General features: G+C 42.9%; 1 protein-coding gene across 1 annotated transcript in view; it reads left to right on the forward strand.

Moving 5' to 3' along the window:
* LOC117531190 (NACHT, LRR and PYD domains-containing protein 3-like) overlaps nucleotides 1-26,457 on the forward strand; it is a 144,499-nt gene extending 118,042 nt beyond the window's left edge. The window contains exons 13-17 of the mRNA XM_034194231.1: nucleotides 15,047-15,220; nucleotides 19,472-19,645; nucleotides 19,849-20,004; nucleotides 24,505-24,551; nucleotides 25,759-26,457. Coding sequence (XP_034050122.1) covers nucleotides 15,047-15,220; nucleotides 19,472-19,645; nucleotides 19,849-20,004; nucleotides 24,505-24,551; nucleotides 25,759-26,300 — 1,093 coding nt within the window. The 3' untranslated portion in view covers nucleotides 26,301-26,457. The remainder of the gene's footprint in view (nucleotides 1-15,046; nucleotides 15,221-19,471; nucleotides 19,646-19,848; nucleotides 20,005-24,504; nucleotides 24,552-25,758) is intronic.
* The last annotated feature ends 374 nt before the right edge of the window (nucleotides 26,458-26,831 follow it).

Here is a 26,831-nt window from a genome sequence, read left to right on the forward strand (position 1 = left end):
TGATCGGACGAAGATACTGTAGCGATTATGATTTCCCACCTGACTGGAAGATCGGCATTTCAACCCACTTCACCTGGCCGTGAAGCAGCTCAATCACTTGTGTCTCAGACAAGGCAGACAGCGGGTGATGGACTAAGCTATCAACTTCCACATCTTAGCTGCTAAGAGTGAGTGGAACACCATGGCCTTAGTCATCGTCTTCGTCCAAGGACTCACTGAAGAAGTCAAAGATCAGCTGGTCACCATTGATCTCCCGGAGGATCTTGATGCTCCCATCGCTGTAGCCATAACAATTGACAGACAGCTGATTGCCAGGGGCCGTGATTGGTTGCGGCACAACGACCCATGCTCTTAAGCCCATGGCCGCCAAACCGATGCTTCACTCCTGGCTCTTTCAGGTGATCCAAGTTCCTTTGGATTGAGGAATGAAGAAGAGGTACCTATGTAGCTGGGTCGCACCCGGCTCTCAGCTGAGGAGCACCGCTGATGTCATCAGGAGGGTCGCTGCTTCTACTGCAGTTAGCAAGGACATCAGATTTCTTGTTGCCAGGTCAGGGGTGCCCCTCCGCAAAATAAAGCAGCTGTCTGGGTGAGTCAAAATCAAATTTTTTCTCTATCTAAAAACTCTGTCCAAGCTGAGCTCACTTCTGATGGACAGAAGTGAGCACTTCTGTCGTGCTGCCTGTTTTTATTGACTCCAGTTCCAATGCTAATTTATTCCATTCTTCTCTCGTCAGAACTCTGAGCCTTAGAACCCACTGTCTCTGGCGCCCTCTGGAAGTCAAAGCGGTGGATGGCAGTATTTTGGGGAAAATCACTCACAGAACTCAGTCAGTGCAGTTAACTTTTTCTAAGGAGCATTCTGAAACCATCAGTTTTCATGTTTTCAGTAATATGACTCACCAAGCTATCCTGAGGCACCCTGGCCTACACAGCATACTCCTACCTTTGACTGGGCCATATTGTTTCCTGGGGACCGAGCTGTAGGAATACATGTTTAGTCAACCAAATGATTCAGTCAGTGGGTACTGATCCTGATTTGACTGGAGTTCTGACCTGTTACCATGATTTAGCTAATGTATTCAGCAAAGCTAAGGCTAAGACACTACTCCCGCATCGCAGTTACAACTGCCCCATTGATTTGTTACCTGGTTCTAGTGCCCTGTGGGGTAAATTATTTTCTTTATCAGGCCCTGAACGCCCAGCCATGGAAGAGTATCTCCAGGAATCCCTTGCTGTGGATCTCCATCCTTCATCCTTGCCGGCTGGCGCCGTTTTTTTCTTCATCAAAAAGAAAGATAAATCGCGTCATCCATGTATTGATTACAGGGGACTAAACAACGTCACCGTTAAGAACAAATATCCCCTTCCATTGGATTTGAATTATTGGAAGGGGCCAAATTTTTTTTTACCAATCTTGACCTCTGCAACGCCTACCACTTAGTCTGGATCCGAGAAGGTGATGAATGGAAGACTGCCTTTAATACACCTAGCGGCTATTATGAGTATTTGGTAATGCCCGTTGGGCTCACTAATGTCCCTGCTGTATTCCCGGGGTTAGTTAACAATGTCCTAGGGGACTTTTTGAATAAATTTGTCTTTGTCTATTTAGATGACATTCTGATTTTCTCACCTGATGAAGACACATACGCAACATGTCCGGACTATATTAAGGCAGAAAAATGCAAGTTCCACAAACCCACAGTGTCCTTCCTGGGGTTTGTCATATCTGAAGGGGAGATCAAAATGGATCCATCTAAAGTAGAAGCAGTAGCGGAGTGACCCACTTCTCATAATCGCAAGGGGATCCAACGATTCCTAGGCTTTGCAATTTTTTTTTACAGAAAATTAATTAGTAATTTTAGCACTGTAGTGGCTCCTTTGCATAAACTTACCTCCACTCACCAGACATTTGTCTGGTCTCATGAGCGTGAGGAAGGGTTTCGGGAACTAAAGAAACAATTTGCATCCACCACTGTACTGCTCCTCCCTGACCCAGGCCGACAGTTCATGGTCGAAGTTGACGCCTCGGACATTGGGGTAGGGACGGTCCATTTCAAGTAAGTACCTCTGACAACAAGCAACATCCCTGTACGTATTTGTCAAGAAAGTTATCACCCACCAAGCAGAACTACGACATCGGTGACCGCGAGCTGTTGGCCGTTAAAGTGGCATTGGAGGAGTGGCGTCACTGGTTGGACGAGGCCCAGTTACCTTTTCTCATTCTAACTGACCATAAGAATCTTGAATATCTATGGTCGGCTAAGATATTAAATGCTAGGCAAGTGCGTTGGTCACTTTTTTTTAGCCGATTCACCTTCTTACCAACTGGCTCAGAGAATGGCAAGCCGGACTTTCTATCTCACAAGTTTGAACTTGCAGATCATTACACGAAACCTTAAACAATACTCCCCTCAGTCTGTTTTGTGTCAGCCCTTACCTGGGGTATTGAGGATAAAGTTAAGGCAGCATCTGTTAATGAACCCATGCCTCAAGGTTGTCCGGCCGATTTGCTCTTTGTTCCCTGTTGGGGAAAGTGTAGTGACACGGACCCACAACAGGGGGCGCAAATGAACGGTCAATAGATGAGCCAAAAGGTAACAATTTAATGTTGTGAATGTGCACAACGAGTATACAGACAATCTCAGAATCTGATAGCAGTCAATACACAAAGGTGACGTGTGGGCAGGCTCGAGGATAGAAGACGTCTGCCCTGAGAAGAGCCGGAACCACACGATTTCCGCCGCCACCGAACCTGGTGAATACTGGAGCCGCCAAGTCCCGAATTCCCAGGTGATCACCGTCCCAGACTGTCGGATCTGGTACTGCTGGCGAGGAGCACATACAGTGAGATGTGGGTGTGTGCACACCCAGTAACAAAAACAGTCAGAAGGTGGAAAGTCACCTCCACCTCTAATCACATACTCGTGCAGCTCCTGTTAATCCACTTATCTGGTTGGAGTGTGAAGCGAAGCCGTCGCTGATCACACCAAACGCCAATCCCACAGATAAGGCAACACTTACAGGAAAATGGCTGCAAAGAAGTTCAGAGTATTACTCAATGTTTTAGTTCAGCAGAGAATATTACCTTCACAGGTAGATGGGTGACAGCTGTCACCCCCGGCTGTGTCCGTGGTGGCAGCGCCCTCTCGTGCCTGAAGCCCGCACTTCAGGCAGGGCGCCCTCTGGTGGTGGGCCAGCAGTACCTCCTCTTCTGGCGGCCCACACAACATTCCCAGTTCAGTTAGAGGCGAGGTCATTCACTGGGCTCACAATAGCCAATTCGTTTCCCACCCCGGCATCAAAAAGACCAAGTGGATGGTTCTCCAGCACTTTTGGTGGCCCAATATTGGTTGCAACATAAGGGAATATGTCAATGCTTGTCTGGTTTGTGCTGCTCAAAAATCATCTAATCAGAAACCTACTGGGAAATTGCTACCCCTGTCGATTCCCATGCGGCCCTGGTCCCATATAGCCATAGACTTTGTCACTGGTCTTCCAGCCTCATGGGAGCACACAGTCACTTTATCCCTCTCCTTAAACTCCATACAGCAAAAGTGATGGCTGAGGCCCTTCTTCAGATCATGTTCAAGCTGCATGGATTCCCGCAGGATATTGTGTCTGACCAGGTCCCTCAATTTGTGTCCCATTTTTGGTCTGAATTCTGTAAATTGATTGGAGCCACTGCTACTCTCATGGCCGCGTATCTGCCTCAGGCCAACAGCCAAGTTGAACACGCTAATCAGGAGCTGGAAAAAGGTATGCGCATTTTGGCTTCCCACAATCCATCCACCTGGACTGCACAACTGCGCTGGGTGTTGCTGGCCCACAATTTGCGCCCACCCTTGGCTTCATGTAGTCCATGGTTTTCAACCCTCTTTTTTCCCCCCACAGACTTGACTTCTTCCGTACCGTCTGTTCTAGCTCTCATCCGGTGCTGCAAGGGGATCTGGACTCGGGCCTGGCGAATGCTAGTATGGACCACCTTATCCTTCTAGACTACAGCGGATGGACGTCGAGCAGCTGCACCGAGCTATGCTCCGGGCCAGCAGTTGTGGTTTTTCAACTAGGGACCTATCTCTTCACAGGACAATACGGACGTTCATGCCCAGGTTTCTGGGTTGCTTTCCAATCACCAAGGCAATCAATCCTGTCTCATTTCACCTTTGTCTACCCAGGGCTCTGCATGTCCATCCCACTTTTCACGCAAATCATGTAAATCAGGCGAGTTCTCAGTCTTTGGCAGATCCTCTGCATTGTGTTTCACTGAAACCTGGCTCAGTGAATATATCTCTGACAGCTCTCTACCTGCCTGGCTTCCAGCTCCTGCACACAGACCATGTAATGAAGCTCTCTGGGAGGATGAGAGGAGGCGGAACATGCTGTTATGTAAACGAAGCTTAGGATGCCATATTATTGAAGAGGATGTGCAGCCCTCAGCTGGAAACGTTTTTCATGAACTGACACCCGTTCTATTCTCCATTGTACTCACCCTCAGGCTCCAGGGCCTGATGGTGTCTCTCCCCCATGTCTGAGAACCTGCGCTGATCAGCTGGCCCCCATCTTGACCCAGATTTTCAACAGATTTCTGGAGTTGTGAGAGGTCTGCTCCTGCTTCAAATGCTCCACTATTATCCCAATCCAAAAGAAACCTTCCATAACAGGACTAAATGACTACAAAGGAATAGTTTGCACCATGTGTCATGCTTATGGCCCAGTCACCTGACATACGATGATTCCTGAACGAAGGGAAAAAGTAAAAAATTCACAATTCGTTGAGAAAAGGTGGACGAAAGCTTTATCACTGAATAGCCTGTGATCAAGAGCGCAAAAGGGACGAAAGAGGAACTAAACAAAACTGAAGCTAACCTTGATCTTGACGCTTTAAACAAAACACACCTGGAACCACAGCTGGAGCAGTGTGTGTCTGCATCTCTGAGTTCCAGGACTCGGTGCTGGGATGGACCTCATAGTGCCTGAGTCCTGGAGAACCTGCATACAGAAGCTGTGGAGATCTGTGTGCACGTCGGTGGACCCACCTGCTCTGGTTCCTCATCCAGAACAAAAGGGGGATTATCTCCTTCATCATCAGAATCCTTACTGTCTGACAACACGTTGCGCACTCCATCTTACGCCAATTTAAAAAAATAACAAAAAACTCTGGTGTGCCGTGGTCACTGCTGTATCACTGTATTACATTACGAAGCCATATATATTGATTTATAACAGAAAACTGTCAAAAGGGGAAAAAATATAAGTGTAAAGATGATTGAATATATCAGAGCAGTAAATTAATCAGTCCGTGTGAACACGCATTGACTCCCCATGTGTGGTAATTTCCACGAGCTGTAGCTGATCCACAACGTGAATTCTGCCTTCCAGAACAGCTCTTTATATAATCATTTGAATCATCTACCTGTTGCCACATGTACATAAGGGCTGGATTGTCATTCCTACACTCATATTGTTATATTTAATAAAAAATAATAAGTGCACGATGGAGCTGCTGCTGTCATTGCCGCTGCATTCAAGTACCATCAAAAATTAAACAACTTTTTTGTTCTTTCAAATTCAGCAGTTGCTTGTGGCAAAATAATTAATTGTATCCATACAAAATATTAATTCTGGCCTATATAAGGTGCCTGAGCCCAGTGAAGCTGAGCCCCCACCCAGATAAAAAAAAAAAATCCACGCAAACAGGCTGAGTTTGCCCTGTAATTTCCAACGGTACATGAACACAGTGGCAGCAGCAGCAGCACTCAGAAACGGTTTCTGCACTGTGTGAAAACATTCAGCTGGTTGAACGAAGTTAAACTAAACGCTAACATTACAAAAACTAAGTAAATGATAAAAAAAAAAGTCAAGAATGACAGCAAAACAAAATATGGACGAATTGAGGTTTTTGTTGCTCTTCTGACCCAGTCACACGGCACTTAACGAAGGGCAACGAAGCGCTAACAAAACAAGAAATCGCTACGTCAGGATTTTTAAATTGTTGAAAAATTTGTACAACCCCAGTGGTGGGCACAGCTAACCCAAAAGTTAGCTTTAATAACAGCTAATCAGCTAACTGAAAAGTGATCTTTTATAAAGCTAAACCGATAAAGCACCCAAAAATTTATCGGAAGCTACAGCTAACCAATTTACAAAAACTACTAACAAGCAGATTTTGAGTTTTAACACCACGATCACTTCTGGTAGAATCAAAGGCAACTGCAGACTCAATGAGTCAGCATTTCTATTTTTGTGTACAATGCCCACTAGTGGAAGCTCCTGTTTACTACATATTTTGCAGCAGTGAAGCAGTTGAGAGGAGCTAAGCTCAACTCTACAGACACAAAACAAGCCAATATTCCTTAACATATTATAGCAATGCCACCGTGAGGCAGAGGTCTTGGAAAATAAAGCATTTTTGAATTATGGTTTTGAATTAAAATTAAATGAATCCAGATAGATTAACTCCATTAATGTCAATTCTGTCATTTGTACAAAGTTAAAATATAACACATATCTTTTAATTTTAAATAATGCACTAATTCTGAAGTTTTGTAACAAACACAGACAGGTGCCAAAGGGACTATGGGTAAATGAGCCTCCACTAACACTGATTGGTTGACTCATTCATTCTATGTAAAAACCAAGCCAAAATCAAGTTGTGACAACCGTCTGCTGTAACTGGGGTCAAAAATGCATAGAACACTGCCATCTACTGGCGCCCAGGTGCTCAACCCTTCCCCATAATCCTTTGCGTACCAGTTTTTTCTGTTTTGGTTTTTGTGTGCTCCAGAGAGTTGTTACGGTTTAAACAACAGAATCCATGATGACAATTGTAAATGAACATTAGGATTATGGAATATCTCAATATTTAGGGCAAATACCCCAATGAACACTACTGGCCAGTAGATGGCAGTGATTCCAATTGAAAATAATGGAGAAGCAACCTGAGCTTCCTCTGGCATTTTTACATAAAACAAACACTGACAATATCTATAAACCCAGAGAATATATTCATGAGAATTTTCGGCACAATGTACAAAGAGTTTAATGCTGTTGTCTGTGTGGAGCCTGATCAGAGTGTCTCAAATGCATTTCTCCTGTCGTGACTGTAATGAGATTACCCATAATGAACTTAGACACAGCATGTCCACACTAAAATCTTCAAAATTAGTGCAATACTTTAAAACTAAAACATATAACTGATATTTTCACTTTATAAAACTTCAGAAGTGACGTTAATTTAAATAACATGTCCGAAATTAGTTTGGTTAAAATTTTAATCATAAGTTAATACTCTTTGCCCCTGGATGACTTGGGTGATCTTGCCAGTGAGTCAGCATGGTGTCAAGAGCAAATATGTTGTGATCAGTTTTCTTCTGACTGCAGAGGATAGAGTAGTTTCTCCTGAAACCAGCTCTGCTCTGTTTATAGAAAATAGAGCCGTTTATTTGCTACCAAACATTTAACAGGTAAGCATTGAAGTCTTTGATATTGGACTAAACAAAGGTTTTTAACCATTAAAGCTTTATACACCTCACCTGCAAAAACATGTAGGCGATCTAAAAATTATTGGACCAAAATTTATCAGAAGATAATTGGTCCAATAGTGGTTTTCAAAGCTATCTGAAAAACTAATCCGAAAATGAAAACATTAGCTTTGAAAATTAGCGATTATCTGAAATTTACTGTACTTAAGTATCAAAAGTAACTTTCTCATATAAAATGTACTTTTGGTAGAATTATTGCGTAAAAGTAAAATCTAAAACGAGTGTAGAGTGAAACTGCAACACGAAAAGAAAGCCAGTGTGGTGTTTGGAGAAACCAGGAGGGTGGCTCAGTCACTATAAAAGGCTGGATCCGCCTCTGGTGGAGCAGCTGGTGTTGGTGATGGGGTGAGTGAAGCAGGTGGATGTATGTAGCTGTAAATAAAGTTGCCGTTCTGTTTCTGAATAGTCTTTTTCCTGGAAGACGCACACACACTTTTCTGCTCTTGTGAAACAGAACAATCATTTATAGCGGGGGTGGCCAAGTTCGGTCCTCGAGAGCCACCTTCCTGACACTCTTAGTTGTCTCCCTGCTCCAACACACCTGAATCCAGTGAGAGGCTCAGTAAAACTCTGCTAACGAGTCTTTCATCTACGCTTTGGAATCCAAAATGTGGCACTGCTTTTACGCATCGCATCTCCGTGGAAATTTCAAACAAAATTAATGAAAAGAAACATCCATGCTGGCCAGTTTTATTGGTACTGAAGTGTATATTAAGTGTGTGTGTTAACTCCAGCTGATCCGCGTATGTGTGCGTGTGTTGGCGTGTTTGGAGTCCAAAGCGTAGATGGCCCCCTTTTCACCCTCCAGTCTCCTCTTCCTCAGTGGGAGCGGCAGTAACATCCATGTTAAAAGACAACTGCAAGTACAAACACAGCAGCCTGTTGCTCAGAGCACAACAGTTCTTTTCAAACATAAAACACCACATTTAAATATGGGTATAAATAAAGCTTTTAACTGAAAAAGATGCTGTTAATCCATGTTATTTTTGTATTTTGGAAGCATTTACTTAAATTCTGGACAACGCACAGAAATAAACTTGAATCCAGACGAACAGTAGTTATGTGGAAAAGACACACTACTGTTGTCAAAGGCCTTAATAAATTTGCCTGCAATAAAAAAAAGTGCTTAATTCATTCAGAAAATTAAAATTAAAATACAATTTGTGGCTTTTTATTCACAGAGAAGAGGGTTTAGTAATGTTTCATGAGGGTTTGTTTCAGTTGAAAACAGAAATTGATCAATACTAAATCATCTCACACGGGCGTACCATTACAGTTTTTTATGATTGTTAAAACACAGTTCTTGAAATAAAGCCCAGTTTGTCAAAACTCCACACACAAAAACCACACTCTTATGCACAAAACACCTTACATCTCTTGCAAAAACAGGAACTACCTTAAAAAAATTATTTGCACACACTTCTACAAATGATACACTTACTTCCAAATTTACACACATATATCAAATAAGTAGCTGTTTCCACCACCAACATGCACACTGCTGTGCAAAACCTAAAAAAAAAATGTTTAGCATTTTTTTTTCTTTACTACAAATGTTAAATGCTAAGAATTAAAAGTTATTCATGCGTGTCTTTTGCATTTTCCTTTGGAGCATGCTGAAAATATCTGCACCAGTGCAATGGGAGAAACAAAATTTATTCTCAAAACAAAACTCATTGCAGTTCACAGCACTGTCATGGTTGTCCGTCTTCTTGTTGTTGGGTATCTGGCCACAGTACATCATCAACATCAAAGGCAATGTTTTCTCTTCCCAAACAGCGTGGGAAGTACCTTCTTGAGTGGCGTATCCAGCCCTGGCATGCTGCAAGTGAGTGTGGCACAATCGTAGGGTTGACGGTCATAGACTTTCCAGCGCCATGCTGAAAATAACTCCTCAATGGGATTTAGGAAATAAGAATAAGGTGGAAGAACTTGAAACTCTGGATGATTGCCAAACGATTCTTGGACCAGAGCAGCCCAATGAAATCCCACATTGTCCCATATGACAACATATGTGGCATCTCCTGGTACATTCTCTTGGTCGTTGGGAATGATGTGATGTGTGGTATGTGTGGTATGTGATGCAGGGTGTCAAGAAATCTAAGAATGTGATCAGTGTTGTAGGGCCAAGAGTGGCATGATGGTGAAGGACCCCATCCTGAATGATTGCAGCACACAATGTGATGTTACCACCACGTAGCCCAGGAACATGGACAACAGCACGCTAATATTCCGATAATATTCCTTCCCGGCATCTGCGCTTGGTTGGATTGAAGCCAGCTTCATCAATAAATATGTACTTCTGCCGGATTGCAGCAGCATTAAGCTCCAGCATTCTCTAAAACATTCAAAAAAGAAAAAGTTCTTGTTTGATAATTTGATTTGTAAAGTTAAAGAAACAAAAAGGAAAAAGAAAAAATCTTGGCATGAGTGGAAGTGGTAAGAATTTGAGGACCTCACAAATTCATTCTTAAGCTGAAAAACTCTACAAGGAAGGAGTCTTTAAAAAGAAGGAAACTTGACTCACATTAAAAAGTTATCAAGGCTGGTGCATTAACAACCAAAGTTACAAAGTAATTAAACAAAGAACAAAGAGCCACGTGTTAGCACTTTAGCAAGTATAAAAACAGACTAGGCCACATGCCGCCTGTGGAGCCACCATAAAAGAAGACGCAAAGCTTTGAAGAGCCATTCGCCCTATTGACGTTTCAAATCCCACAAAACCTCAAAGAGGTTGCTGCGCTGTGAGATCTCAGTAACATTGAGAACTGCATTGAGACTCTCTGATCGGGCTTCACTTCAACCGCTGCACACGGGCAACACCATTAACATCACAACATAAAACTATTTTTATATTGTGCCTAAAACTTTCATGAATATATTCTCTGGGTTTATAGACGTTATTACCGTGTTTGTTTTATGTAAACATGCAAGAATCATAGGCTGTCTCTCCGTTATTTTCAATGGGAGCTGCTGTGATCTATGAAGGTAGGCTGAAAAGTTCTAAGGCTCACTATAATGCAGTTAATGCATTACTCCTTCATGGGGAGCCTTAGAACTTTTCAGCCTACCCTTGTATGCTCACTTCCTGATCATGTCGTTTTGGGGGAAAGTGAAGTTGGCTCTTTGATGTCTTGATTATTGTTCTTTACAACACTGTTTCTCTTCTTTGTTCCAGACTAATATATATAATATGTCTGAAATTCAGTTTGCGTTTATTAAATTCCACACAGATTAACCGTAGCAGACACAGATTATTTGTTATAATTGTTTTAGCAAATTTTCAGGGTATCCTGCATGCAGTCTCTTTTTAACGTGATGAAAAGCATAAAAAATTACATTTTTGTAGTATAATATTCATTTATTACTATTCATTATTCATGATTATTATTCATTTCACACCAGAGTCATCAGGGGGGCCCAGAATATAATCAAGGCCAGCACTCACCCCCAGCACAACCTCTTTACACTCCTACCTTCAGGCAGACGTTACAGGAGTGTGAAGTCCAGGACCACAAGACTAACAAACAGTTTTTATTCACAGGCCATCAGGCTTATAAATACATCATACACTACCTCCTCTCCCCTCCCACCCTGAACTGTTTATTAAATTTTTGCCTGTTTACACTAGATTGCATCTTAAATACACCGTACTGCTGCTATTACTGTTTACATAGGTTTATTTATATTTGTTCTGAATACTACTGTCCACATCCGTTACTCGTGATTTGCACTCTCTGAATCGCTGCTCCACATATTTGCACAATTTGCACAATAACTTAAGTGTTTTTTTGTTTGTTTTTTTTTATTTAAACATTTCACCTTTTTCTCTCTCTCTCTTTCTTTCTTTTTAAGATTATATTGGTGAATGGAGGAATAGCAAAGTAAGAATTTCATTGTATAGTGTAACTGCCTGTTTCTGCTGTACATATGACAATAAAACTCTTGAATCTTGAATCTTGAATTTACAATTATGTGGATTCTCTGTTGTTTGACTGCAGCAACTCTCTGGCGCGTAAGGGATTATGGGATACATCAATAGGGCGAATGGAAGAAAGAAGCAAGTCTTTGTTTTGGAACTTTTAAAGGGCTCCGTCATCAATATGCTCCACCCATTTGGGGCATTTAGTTAATAATCATATATGATTATTAAGTTTCCTAAATACATTCTAAAACAATCAATTGATTAAGAAAATAACAACATTTACCATGACAGTTCATTAATAAGTCAAGAAATAACATCTGGCAGACAACAGTTATAAAAGACTTCACCTGAAAGGAAAAATGTGAATAGGTTACTTTGGATATACAATTTGTGTTTTGAATAATTATACAAACAAGAAGAACATTATAACTTTTTCTATTTGGATAAACATGTTATTTGTACACTACAGAGTGATTCTGTTCTTTCCAGTTGGTGGCACTGTGCTTCTGTCAAGGAAGGTGACTTTTATGACCTTAATCCGTGGACATATGTAGGGAGTGTTGTGGCTGGCGTGCCTGGCTGGCTTTTGTTTGTCTTTTGTTTCTGTCTTTTGGTTTTCCTTCCAGGTGGTGCGCATTTGGGACTGAGTGGCTGTGTGGCTGAGATATCAGGACCTCACCCTGATCACCTGCGTCTCGTCAGGACTCACAGCTGTGGTGCATCTACATGGATTGGAACATGGTGGCATTTAAGACTGGAGTACACAGTGTGTATTTGCCAGAGACTCGACCTTGTGACCAGACGGGTGAGATCGTCGTCTCGAGAGCCATCTCATCATCAGTGGATGCAGAGAACGTCCAGGTTTGATGCATGGTCTGTGAAAGAGGAGGGGGTGAGGTCTCACGCTCGTCAGCACACTTCCTGAGGTACGTTAGATTTTGTGACTAACATTTATACAGTCAGTAAATGTGGTGTCCCTCACACCTTATTATATTGAGCTGTTATGTTGGTCGTTTTAATTAGCTTCCACTGCAGTGAGTTTGTGAACAGGATGTTCCATGCCTGCAGGGTGGGAAGCTGATTAGTAATTAAGCCAGGAAGTGTTTGCTGTTTGTACACCTTTGAGCGTTCTCTCTGTGTGTTGAGTGTGGACTCACAAGATGATTTCTTCTTTCACAGACTCGGTTTGTCGCGGCCACCTGGGGGGTGTCGGCGGGGTCCTTGGGTCCGAACTGGTTCTGGCTCCGGACCGTTAGTGCTGCTGGGAGCACACCGCAATCCACCACGCCAGACCGCGCACTTTTATATTTTTCACATCACTGTTATGTTTATTAAACTCTGTTATCCTTTGTACCGTGCTCTGCTTATTTCATACTGGGTCCTTCAAACGCTGGTCGGTTCTCCGGGCTGTGTCCGACACATAACTGGGAGTTTACTTTGAGTTTTTTGTTCGGTTATCTTGGAGGTAGAGACAGCTTTGGCTGATCTGGGGCATCTCTGGTTTTGAGGTGTGATTGTTAAAATGTCCCGTCATTCACTCTGACCTCAGTTTAAACCAATTTTAGAAAATATTTGAAGTAGGGCCATGTTGTGGATAGGGATTACCTTTGTAAGATGGTGAGTGCTGAAAGAAGACTCCACAGGAATTCCATAGAAAACCTCCCTTGTGTAACTGGGAGATCAAATCATGTAACAACAGTCCTTTAGTTTAAAACATTAGCCTTTGGAAAGTTTGGGAAGACAGTTTTTCACACAAGGTAAACATTAATATATTTTATTTGGTATGAATTAGTTTAAGGCCATATTCATTACACTGTGAAACACCTTTGTCAAGTCACTGAAGGCAAGGTAAAATATAAGCAGCTCACAGCCATCCTGAGCACTTTGTTCATGAATGTGTTATTTCCTTGACATTCCAACTGAAAATTGTCACTAATTCACGTTGGTCTGAAAATTGTCACCACATACTCTAGTCGCAGTTGTTCCGGGTGTGCAGTTAAGCCCCTTCCATCATAGATATTGGTGTGTGGGAATGGGTGAATGCAAGGCATCATTGTAAAGCACATTGAACTTTGGATTCAGAAGGAAAAAGGCTATATAAATGTAGCTGACTGTACATTAAGGGCACCTTCACACGTAGTACAAATCAGGGCGAATCACAGCGGAACAGCTCGTATGAGTGAACCACGAAAACAACGAGCTGATGGGCAAGTGTGAATGATCCTGCTGATGTGGAGAAAAACATGATAAAAATCAGCTGTATAATTAGTGAAGATCACTGGGTTGATATAAATAATAAATAAAAGGGGATGCAATATAGAACCCTGCGGTTATAAAAACCCTGGTTAAATAAAAAATAAATGTCACTCATGGGATTCGAACCTGCAGTGTACGAAAGCTCTGATTACCAAATAGAAACTTTACCACTGCACTACAATCATTGTCTTATAACAGGAGCATGAAATGACTAAGATCAACAACATATAAAAAAAAAGAGTTAAAAAAAGCAGAGTGATAACTGACCAAACAGCCTTTGTTACGACGTATTTCTACTGATACGTGACTGAAAGTGGCATATTTGTCATACTGTTGTTGTCATATAGTCCTGCGGTGCACCGCTCACAGGACATGCGTGTCGGGCCTGGCTTACACGCATGTCCTGTCAGACAGAGGTGACATTCAGATCTCCTGCTACATCCCCACATGAACTGACGGTCCGTTTCAGCTGGGACAGTCTGTCAATGTGCGTGCTCTCCAGCCCGTCACAAAAGGGATATGTTTTTTGTATTTTCACATGCAGGCACATGTGCATGTCCGTCAAAACACGGTGCGTGTTCTGCAACTGTGATGTCCAGGACCAGCGATGTCTCACCACCTGCTGAAGTTGGCAGCCAGCCACGCCCCCGGTCCGTCCAGTGCACAGACCAAGGTGTCACTCTGTGATCAGATGAGAGGCGCCTTGCCTACAGCGGGGGGGGGGGGGGGGGGTGCGAACCACACACAGGCCATGTGTTGGGGGGGAACAGGGGGAGGGCACGAAACACACACACACACCTTTGTTGTGGGGGGAGCACTCCACATGTGTACTGGGCAGCTTCACAGTCATAGGGGGTCTTAGACAAATTTCACCACCAGATTGAAAGTGATCGACTGCTGACTGTTTTCGTGCTAACAGCGGGAATGGCCACACATTTTCTAAGTGCCAAATGAATGGTGCAGATATTCATGTGTGTCACCTGGAATTTGGCCGACAACTGCCGCGAGAGTGATCAAATGGGCTCTCACAGCGCACAGTCTGTCTTTCAGCCACTGGTGTGCGCAAGTAGCTATATTGCATACTATTCCTGCTTCATGTGCAATTCATGTGCAATTCATGTGCAATTTGACCACATTTGTACTACATATGTGTGAAGGTGCCCTAAAGTATGGTTATTAATTAGGTTTGTTTGAAGAAAAGACTTTAAGGTTTGACTCTGTGTTCCAAAGCTGGTTTATGAATCCTGTCTGAGGTGAAGAACAAGCTGGAGACTTTGCATGATGACACAAATATTTTTGTTGTTGACTATTTTCTCTGCAGGTTATCTGGCTGTAATCTGTCAGAGAGAAGCTGTGAAGTTCTGTCATCAGTTCTTAGCTCTCAGTCCTCCAGTCTGACAGAACTGGACCTGAGGAACAACCAGCTGCAGGATTCAGGAGTGAAGCTGCTGTCTGCTGGACTGGAGAGTCCACTCTGTAACCTGAAGACTCTCAGGTCTGGATTTTTTGCTTCAAATGTTTCAAAATGTTTCTCTGAATTCTCAACTGTCTTATCAGATTCAGTTTCACACTTAGATGTGTCATCTGAACTAGAACTAAAGAACAAGTTGGATACTTTTGTCCTCCTTCTGTCAAAGTGATGGTAATAGAGGCGATCCCAAAATCACCTACAGGAGGAAACCAACTTAAATCTCCTCGGAAAAAACTCCCCACTTGTTGGCGCTTCGGTGATTGCAGCCGAAAACAAAACAGTGCACCATTATCCTTTGTGAAATTATGCTGTGTACATGGTCTGTTAGAAAAGTATCCGATTTTTTTATTTTTTTTCAAAAACCATATGGATTTGAATCACGTGTGATTGCATCAGACAAGCTTGAACCTTCGTGCACATGCGTGAGTTTTTTCACGCCTGTCGGTTGCGTCATTCACCTGTGAGCAGGCTTTGTGTGAGCACTGGTCCACCCTCTCGTCGTTTTTTTATTGCGAATAAATGTCTGAACTATTTGGATCTTTGCTGCATCAATTTTTTTCATGAAACTGTGAGAGACCTCCAGGTGGACACCGTTTGGAAAATTAATATGGCTTTCAGGGACGATTTTATGGGGATTATACAGATTAAGGGGTTTTACTGCCGCTTTAAGGACGGCCCACAACTGCTGAGAGCGCGGTGCGCTCCCAGCGCCGATCGACATGCTCAGACCCCGCTGAAACAACCAGATCATTTCCAACGTGAAGGCTTTGTTGATCCGGGACCTCGTCTGACTTTCACAAAAAGGCAGAAGTCGTGGACATCAGCACTTTTTCGGCACATTCCACTGTTACAGGAGTTTTTTTCATGGAAAGAAAAGCGGAGGGATGCGCCACAGAGCCGTTCATTACGTGGCACAAAACCACCTCCCTGTTGGTCTCACAGGACGGCTTTCAGGTGGATTTCAGATGGATTCCGGTCGGATACTTTTCTAACAGACCTCGTATATACGAGGTCTATTAGAAAACTATCCGACCTTTTTATTTTTTTAAAAAACTATATGGATTTTAATCACGTGTGATTGCATCAGACAAGCTTGAACCTTCGTGCGCATGCGTGAGTTTTTTCACGCCTGTCGGTTGCGTCATTCGCCTGTGGGCAGTCTTTGAGTGAGCACTGGTCCACCCCCCTCGTCGGATTTTCATTGTCAGGGAAATGGCTGAGTGATTGGAGCAGAGCTGAATCAAATTTTTCCAGGAACTCTGAGAGACAGCCAGGTGGAAACCATTCGGAAGATTCAGACTGCATTCGGTGAGGATACTCTGGGCGTCACAGAGATTAAGGAGCATTACAACCGGATTAAAGACGGCCCACAGCGGCGGAGGGCGCGCCGCGCTCCGAGCAGCCATCGACAGGCTGAAACGACCAGATCATTTCCAAAGTGAATGCTCTGGTGATGTGGGACCGTCATCTGACTACCAGAGAAATAAAGAAGAGGTGGACATCAGCACTTTTGCGGCACATTCCACTGTTACAGGAGATTTTGTAATGAAAGACGTGCGGAGGAATTCGCGCGTTGGGATGGAACCGCAATGGCGCACAACAAAAAGCACGTCCGTGTTGGAAACCATTCGGAAGATTCAGACGGCTTTCGGTGGCTTTTCAGTCGAGTGAGTATCCGAGAAATTGTGTAACAGCTGGGCATGTCACAACTTGTCCTGTGAGACTTCCAACACGGACGTGCTTTTTGTTGTGCGCCATTGCGGCTCCGTCCCGACGCGCAGATGGGATGGAGGATGTGGAGAACGAACCACGCAAGTCATATTATAACAGAAATTTGTAATAAAATGCTCAGACAGGACAGACAGTCTGGCCACAAAGTGAAACAGCCTCTGCTAGAATGACTCTTGGCTCACTTCACAGTTATTCATAATGTTATGGCTTAAAACATGGTAAAGTAATGAGCTATTTAAAAACTGAAGAAAAGAAAAATTCACAACTTTATACTTGTTATGGAGGGGTCACTATCTGCGGACACCAAAACTTCTATGGAAAGTAACTCCTTTTTGGAGTCACCCTCAAGTGGCCATTCATTGAACTGCAAAATTTTCCACTTCCGAGTTTGCCTCAATTCGTGTAGGTGGAGGTTGGTGCTTGGGTGCTACACTGCAGCTGCACACTTCTCCTCTAACTGTGTCTAATGTGACTAGAACAGGTTAAATGCAGAGGATTAATTTCCCTTCAGTGATCAATAAAGTTGATCTGACCTTATTCAATAAAACATTGCTGTCAACAGCTAAATATATCTGATATATAAGTGCCCATTTAAAATATGTCATATGTATGGACACAGACCTTTCTTTCTGTCTACATGTCCAAATATTCAGCAAACATTAGCTCTTAATGTTAATAAATATAAATCGAGGTTTAGCTTATTAGCTGTTGGGGGTCACAAATATAACTCGTTTGAGTATCTGATTCTCCGTGCTGTTCAGGATATTACGCATCGCCAAGGTCAGAAGAATAAAAGTCACCCGTATTACTTTGTTCTGGTTTGTTTGGTTCTGGTGTTGTTAAAACTCAGTGCTGCATTTGATACCGTGGATCATCATATTCTACTTGATAGGCTGGAAAATCATTTTGGGATTACTGGGAGTGCCCTTGCATGGCTGACGTCATACTTGACCAGTCGTTCTCACTGTGTTTTGTACAGTAACACTACCTCTAACCTTAGTGACATGAAATTTGGGGTTCCACAGAGGTCCGTCTTAGGCCCCCTGCTTTTCTTCCTTTATATAGCGCCCCTTGGGCACATATTATGGTGTTTTGGGGTTACCTTTCACTGCTATGCTGATGATACTCAGTTATACATGCCGATAACTGCTGGTAATCTCATTCACATAAAATCCTTAGAAGATTGTCTTGCCATCAGTGAGAAGTTGGATGTCTAGAAACGTCCTACTTTTAAACCCTGATAAGACTGAAATGATGGTTCTTGGTCCAGTGAGACATCGGCATCAATTTGACCACTTAACGCTCAGCCTTGGCTCGTGTGTCATACATCACACTGACAAAGTGAGGAACCTTGGGGTAACTTTTGAGCCTATGTTGTCCTTTGACCTCCACATTAGAAATATTACAAGGACTGCTTTCTTCCACCTGTGAAATATAGCGAAGATTTGTCCCATCCTGTCTATGGCTGATGCTGAGACCCTGATCCATGCATTTGTCTCTTCGAGATTGGACTACTGCAATGTTCTATTTTCTGGTTTACTGCAGTCCAGCATTAGGGGTCTCCAATTGGTTCAAAATGCTGCAGCCAGATTTTTGACACAAAGCAGAAAGTTCAACCACATTACACCCATTTTGGTGTCTCTTCACTGCTTCCTGTCCCAGTGAGATCAGATTTTAAGGTTCTGCTACTAGTCTATAAAATTGTTCATGGACTGGCACCTCCCATACCAGCCCGGGCTTTGCGTTCTCAGGGTGCAGGACTACTTTGTGTCTCTAGGGTGAATAAGAAGTCTGCAGGTCATAGAATTTTCTCCTATTGTGCCCCTGTTCTGTGGAATAATCTCGCTGCGTCAATAAAACAGTCAGATTCTGTGGAGACTTTCAAGTCCAGACTTAAGACGCACTTATTTTCCCTTTCGTATGGCTAGCATACTGGTATAGTTTTGTTTTACGCTTTTTACTTTTTTCATTCATGTTATTAGGAAACGGAGCATGCCGTGGCCTCAACTTTACCTAAATTCTGGGTCTTTTAGTGAAGCTTAGGGCTAGTGGCCGGCAATCACCTTAGTATTTCTTGTTTTTCTTGTTGATCAATACTGGCAAATTATACTGTATTTCTTGTTTTTCTGATGCCTGATTCTGTTTTTTTTTTCACTCTGTTTAAGGTGCATGTCTATCCAGAGATGGGAGTTGTATTTGTGCTGGCGACCCTCCTGTCCCATGCGCCAACAGCATTTCCTGTATCTTTGTTTTGTGAATTGTTATGTAATTTATGTATGTAGGCCTAAGCAGAGGGTCACCCCTTTGAGTCTGGTCTGCTTGAGGTTTCTTCCTCAGAGGGAGTTTTTCCTTACCACTGTTACTCTGGGGGTTAGTAAGGTTAGACCTTACTTGTGTGAAGCGCCTTGAGGTAACTATGTTGTGATTTGGCACAAAATAAATGAAAACAAATTGAAATTGAAAAATTGAAATGACATCAAAGTGCATTGAGACAGAATAAAGTTGTCTTTAATCTCACTTAGTCATTGTTGATTTTGTCTTCAGGCTGAGTTTGTGTGATCTGTCAGAGAGAAGCTGTGAAGTTCTCAGCTCAGTTCTCAGCTCTCAGTCCTACAGTCTGAGAGAACTGGACCTGAGTGACAATGATCTGCAGGATTCAGGAGTGAAGCTGCTGTCTGCTGGACTGGAGAGTCCACACTGTCACCTGGAGACTCTCAGGTCAGGACTCATCCATGTGTGCAGCAGCTCCATAAATCAGAGTGAAGCTGCAGCTTTGCTCCCTGTCATGTTGTGTGAGTGTTGATGGATCTCAGTGTTTGAACCACAGTCATGAGCTCATCCTGCAGCAGACATCAGTGTGTCCGTGCTGCGGCAAAATGGGGACGTCCTCACGTTGTGTCTGCTGGTTTGTGTGTCTGCAGGCTGTCAGGCTGTCTGATCACACATGAAGGCTGTGCTTCTCTGGCCTCAGCTCTGACCTCCAACACCTCCCATCTGAGAGAGCTGGACCTGAGCTACAACCATCCAGGAGACTCAGTCAAGCTGCTGGACACACACCGGACTCTGGACTCTCTCAGGTATGGACTGGGTCTGGTGGAGGAGCTCCGTGTGATCCCTGTGGACCTCACGCACCAAGCTGGCCTTGAACACCTCACACTGACAAACAGCGACTCAGCAAACTCTCTGTGCTGACTCATTGTTACTGTTGGACATGAACATGTGACAGAGATCCAGCTGATGGTCAGCTGACCTCCAATATACGTGTGTGTATGTTCTGCTCATGTGTTTGAGGAAATCATTTGTTAGTTGTCCACACATTCTGGTCCAAAGACAAAAACAATCGTCGATCATTTTCACTGTCAGTTTGTTCAGAGTCACATGTTTCAAAGAGGAACAGAGACAACAAGCTTAATTTCTCTGAAGCAGGAATCACCAACCTGCTCCTGGAGATCACCTGCTGCCTGCATGTTCTCCGTGTGGACCTGCTGCAGCCACAGCTGATGAGTCCAGTCTGTTGTTTCCTCACAGGCGTCACATGAAAGAACTTCAGAAAAGCTTCTTCATAGAACATATCTGAGTTCCAACAAAACGTTTGAGTTTTTAGGTTGAAGAGTTCAAAGTTTTAGGTTTGATTCTCCAAATTCCTGCAGTTTTTCAGGTTCTGGACCATTAAAGGTTCACTTGTACTGATTATAAAAAAAAATTAAAGTACCATCAGTGGTTCTGGAGGTAAAGTAACCCAACGTGAAAAGACTTTAAAGTCAAATATAAATGTTGGAAATTGCAGAAAATATATTTTGATCCTGCAAGTCAGTGGTGCAGCAGGGTCTTTGTAATCACCTGTGTATGTGGGTGTCTGTTTGTCTGTGCACAAAATAACTCTGACACAGGTGAGCAGATTTTCACCAAACCTGGGAAGAATTTCAATTTCAGTTTATTTCCATTTATATAGTGCCAAATCACAACAAAGTTTCCTCAAGGTGCTTCACACAAGTAAAGTCTAACTTACCAACCCCCTGAGCAAGCACACAGGTGACAGTGGTAAGGAAAAACCCCTTCTGATGATATGAGGAAGAACCCTCAGGCAGACCAGGCTCAAAGGGGTGATCCTTTACTTGGGCCATGCTACAGACACAATTTACAAAACTATTTAGAAAAACTAACATACAGGAAATTTTGTCGGTGCACAGGACGGGAGGGTTGCAGAAGTAGACACCACTCCCATCTCCGGATGGAGCTGCACCTCAGAGAGGAAAAATAGAATCAAGCATCGGAAAGACAACAAATACAATATAATTTGTCAACATTAAGCAACAACAAATACAGAAGAAATACTAAGTGGATCACCGGCTACCAGCTCAAAGCTTCACTAAAAGACCCAGACTTTAGATGAAGTTGAGGCCGCGGCCCACTCTGTTTACTAATAAAATGGATTTAAAAGGGTGAAAAACAGAATAACATACTATGTCAGTATGCTAGCCATATGAAAGGGAAAATAAGTTCGTCTTAAGTCTGGACTTGAAAGTTTCTGCAGAATCTGACTGTTTTATTGATGCAGGGAGATCATTCCACAGAACTGGGGCACTATAAGAGAAAGCTCTGTGACCCACAGACTTTTTATTCACCCTAGGGACAAAAAGTAGTCCTGCACCCTGAGAAGGCAAAGCCCAGGCCAGTACGTTGGGTTTAATTAGGTCAGCTAAGTAGGGAGGTGCCAGTCCGTGAACAATTTTATAGGTTAGTAACAGAACCTTAAAATCTGATCTCACAGGGACAGGAAGCCAGTGAAGGGATGCCAAAAAGGGTGTAATGTGGTCAAACCTTCTGCTTCCTGTCAAAAGTCTGGCAGCAGCATTTTGAACCAATTGGAGACCCCTAATGCTGGACTGTGGTAAACCAGAAAATAGAACATTGCAGTAGTCCAATCTAGAAGAGACAAACGCAATGAATCAGGGTCTCAGTATCAGTTATAGACAGAATGGGACAATTTGGATTAGTTATCAAGTTTTGACATTTTGCAAAATATTCTGATGATTGAAAATTGATTGATTGATATTAATTCATGAAGATATTTTATAATTCTGGTCAGCACCAGAATCAAACCAACACACAATAAATCAGACAATTAGAATATTTAGTTTAAAATCAGAAATTGACGCTTTCCTGTAAATGGTAAATGGACTACATTTATATAGCGCTCGTCCATGTGCATCAGACACTCAAAGCGCTTTACAATAATGCCTCACATTCACCCCGATGTAAGGGTGCTGCCATATAAGTGTTATGTGTCGGACGCAGCCCGGAGAACCGACCAGCGTTTGAAGGACCCAGTATGAAATAAGCAGAGCACGGTACAAAGGATAACAAAATTTAATGACATAACAGTGATGTGGAAAAGAACAAACAAATAAGTGCGCGGTCTGCGAGGTGATAATACGGTACGCTCCCAGCTGCACAAACGGTCCAGAGCCAGAAACAGTTCGGACCCAAGGACCCCGCCAACACCCCCCAGGTGGCCGCGACAAACCGAGTCTGTGAAAGAAGAAACCATCATGTGAGTCCACACTCCACACACAGAGAGACCACTCAAAGGTGTACATAAACAGCAAACACTTCCTGGCTTAATTACTAATCAGCTTCCCACCCTGCAGGCATGGAACACCCTGTTCACATACTCAAACTGCAGTGGAAGCTGATTAAATGACTAACATAACAGCTCAATATAATAAGGTGTGAGGGACACCACATTTACTGACTGTACTAATGTTAGTCACAAAACCTAACGTACCTCAGGAAGTGTGCTGACGAGCGTGAGACCTCACCCCCTCCTCTTTCACAGACCATGGCATCAAACCTGGACAGTCTCTGCATCCATAATGATGAGATGGCTCTCAAGACGACGATCTCACCCGTCTGGTCACAAGGTCGAGTCTCTGGCAAATACACACTGTGTACTCCAGACTTAAATGCCACCATGCTCCAATCCGTGTAGATGCACCACAGCTGTGAGTCCTGACGAGCTGCACATGATCAGCCTCAGGTGATCAGGGTGAGGTCCTGATAATTCAGCCACACAGCCACTCAGTCCTAAACGCGTGCCACCTGGAAGGAAAAACAAAAGACAGAAACAGAAGACAGAAACAAAAAGCAGCCAGGCACCCCCAACCATACAACAATAAGGTGCTAACTACACACTGGGAGCAACTAGGGGATTAAGGACCTTACCCAAGGGCCCTTTGTGATTTTCTGGTCAGGCTGGGATTTGAACCAAGGATCTTCTGGTCTCAAGCCCAACACTTAACCACTAGACCAACACCTCCTCCGTTTCTGTTTTATCTATCTTGAAAAATGATCAAACTCTAGTAGATGTTGTTGATCCAGTACAAATCTGGTATTTCTTCATCCCCAGCACAATAAATGGACATTTTTCGGGACTTGAATGTTTCAGTTTCATGTTGTTATTGTTGCTGTGAGTTCAGAATCCAAGATGGAATTCTAAACAAGTGCAGTTTGAAACTTTTTCCTGCAGAGCCACAAAACACCAAATGGAAGTTAAGCATGATGAAATTTTGAAATTAGGTTTAAATATTCCACAAAGATTCTGGGACTTTGGGGCCAAGAGAAAAATAAATGAGCGTTACACCAATGTGACTGCATATTTAATAAAATTAATGAGCGAAAGACAACAGAATAGCAACTCTGAAAAAGATACACAGAAGATCTTCTGTTCTTTCATATGTTTCTATGGAGACATGGACTTTGGACTGGATGACCCTGATATCATCTGATCCCAAAGAGTGCAAAAGGTGTTCTGTTTTAGTCCCAGAACAAAATCTGACCTGGTCCGTCTGTTAACTCATGGACACCACCATCTTATGAAGGGATCTCTTATCAATACTCAAGGTTTGGTAGGATTACTTTGAAAGAAAACATGTGGATTACATGTATGTATGTACATAGATTTGGATTACTTGTAATCTGATTACTTTTGGATTACATTTCAAAGTAATCCTACCCAACCCTGTCAATACTGCATGCTGACTGGTTGAAATTCACGTGCGTGTCATACATTCTGCACTGACAGGAACATAAAAGCACCAAATTTCAAATGTGATTTTTATAAAAAATAGTAGGAAATTCAATTTGTAAACTTAATAAAAATTTAATCGAGTGTTTGATCATCTTTGAATCATTTACTTTTAGTTCTGGTGGATCTGCAATGCTTCACAATATGAGGGGACATGTAACTCTTGCAGCTGATTGGCTGAACACACCTGACTTAATGAGCAGTGGGTGGAGCCTGGGGATTCAGGTGGCCTCCGGGAGCAGGGTTGATGAGCACTGATTGGTTAAATCCACTTAAACAGATTTTCACCAGAATCTTCAAACCTGGAAAACCAAATGTTGTTGTTTGCTGCTGATCACCACAGTTAGAGGTGGTGATCAGTAATAAATTATTCATTTGGAGCAATGAGTGTTTTAGAAGAGAAGAACTAAAGTGTTTGGATGAGATCAATGTCATGTTGACGTTTCCATGATTAAAGATCTTGTGTTGCTCCGCCCCCGCCTCCTTTCAGGGTGGATCCTGGTGGAGTCCGATGGCTGAGACCAGGTCTGAGGAAGTGTAAGTGTCTTTGTACTTTGATCCATCTGTTTCCATCAAAACCACCCTTTGTGACATCACTCTTTCAAGTCCAACTGACAGTGAAGCAGAGATCAACATGAAGGCATGTCTGATCCACGTGCATCACGTGCACAACTGCTGCAAATGGACACTTTGAAAATAAATTTGGTGTTTTCACACTGTGATTTACAACCCCAATTCCAATGAAGTTGGGATGTTGTGAAAAATGTAAATAAAAACAGAATACAATGATTTACAAATCCTCTTCAACCTATATTCAATTGAATACACCACAAAGACAAGATATTTAATGTTCAAACTGATAAACGTTATTGTTTTATTTGCTCATTTTGAAATGGATGTCTGCAGCGTTGTTGGTCATTCAGCTGCTCCCGCGTTTTTTGTTTTTGTTCGGGGTCGCCACAGTGGACACAGCCAGATCTGCATTGGTAATTGGCACAAGTTTTACACCGGATGCCCTTCCTGACGCAACTCAAGTTTTACCTGGAGAAACACACACAGCCGCTGGTGTTCCAAAAAGGTTTCCCATCCAAGTACAAACCAGATCATGCTCTGCTTAGCTTCTGAGATCTGATGGGATCAGGCTTACACAGAGCAGACCGGCTGCCTGTGACGTTTCAAAAAAGCTCGGACAGTGGTATGTTTATCACTGTGTTACATCACCTTTCCTTCTAACAACACTCAATAAGCATTTGGGAACTGAGGACACTAATTGTTGAAGCTTTGTAGGTGAAATTGTTTCCCATTTTTGATTGATGTATGACTTCAGTTGTTCAACAGTCCGGGGTCTCCATTGTCTTATTTTCCGCTTCATAATGTGCCACACATTTTCAATTGCTGACAAGTCTGGACTGCAGGCAGGCCAGTCTAGTACCTGCACTCTTTTACTATGAAGTCATGCTGTTGTAACACGTGCAGCATGTGGCTTGGCATTGTGTTGCTGAAATAAGCAGGGACGTCCCTGAAAAAGATGTTGCTTGGATGGCAGCATGTGTTGCTCCAAAACCTGGATGTACCTTTCAGCATTTATGGTGCCATCACAGATGTGTTAGTGCCCATGCCGTGGGCACTAACACACCCCATACCATCACAGATGCTGGCTTTTGAACTTTGCGCTGGTAACAGTGCGCTGGTGTTGATTGATGAACTGATCGATTGATAACTGTGTTGTGTTCTGTTCCATCAGATTTCTGTGAACTCTCTCTGGATCCAAACTCGGTGCACAGAAAACTCAAACTGTCCGAAAACAACACAAGGGTGGACCATGTGGACAAGGATCAATCATATCCTGATCATCCAGACAGATTTGACCTTTGCCCTCAGGTCCTGTCTTCAACTGGTCTGACTGGTCGCTGTTACTGGGAGGTCGAGTGGAGAGGACGTGTTTATATATCAGTGACTTACAGAGGAATCAGAAGGACAGGAGACAGTTTGGACTGTTGGTTTGGATGTAATGATCAGTCCTGGAGTCTGTATTGCTCTGCTTCTCGTTACTCTGTCTGTCACAATTACACACAAACACTCCTTCCTCGCTCCTCTTCATCCTCTCACAGAGTCTCAGTGTTTGTTGACTGTCCTGCTGGCACTCTGTCCTTCTATGAAGTCTCCTCTGACTCTCTGATCCACATCCACACCTTCTGCTGTATGTTCACGGAACCTCTGTATGCTGGGTTCAGGTTCGGGTTCTGGTCTGATCCTGGTTCCTCAGTGTCTCTATGTTCACTGTAGGACAGAGAGTCTCCTGTGGACACAAACACTCGATCACACACATGAGTGTTTGGACAGTAAATGTCCAGCTGGTTTGATTTTGATGTCTCAGTGGTTGGAAATTCCCTTTGTAAACTAACATGATTTTCACATGATTGACAGTTTGTTTGTTGAAAGAGTCCACTTATTGTTTTCTCTGGGACAGTCTGTTAATGATTGACAGCTGAAATCTGTCTCTCCTGATCATCTTTTTTCTGATCAAAGCAGTTTGATGTGTTGATTGTGTCCCTGTCTCTGTATCTGCTCATAAATCATTTGGTCTCCTTCCTCGCGCCTCCGCCCTTGTTGTTCTTTTTATTTTCTTCCCAATTCTGTCATTAAAAACTGTAAAAAGTTTAAAAAAGAAAAAAAACTCAAACCTGTAAAATGTGTTTTTGTACATTTGAGCCCCAAGGAGGAATAAAGTAATTTTTCACAGTCTGAGTTTGTGTTTAGTTGTAAATCTGTTGACTGTATCAAAGTGTGAACCAGGCGCTGACTATTATTACACCT

The sequence above is a fragment of the Thalassophryne amazonica genome, chromosome 18, assembly GCF_902500255.1.
Source record: "Thalassophryne amazonica chromosome 18, fThaAma1.1, whole genome shotgun sequence".
Lineage (NCBI taxonomy): Eukaryota > Metazoa > Chordata > Actinopteri > Batrachoidiformes > Batrachoididae > Thalassophryne > Thalassophryne amazonica.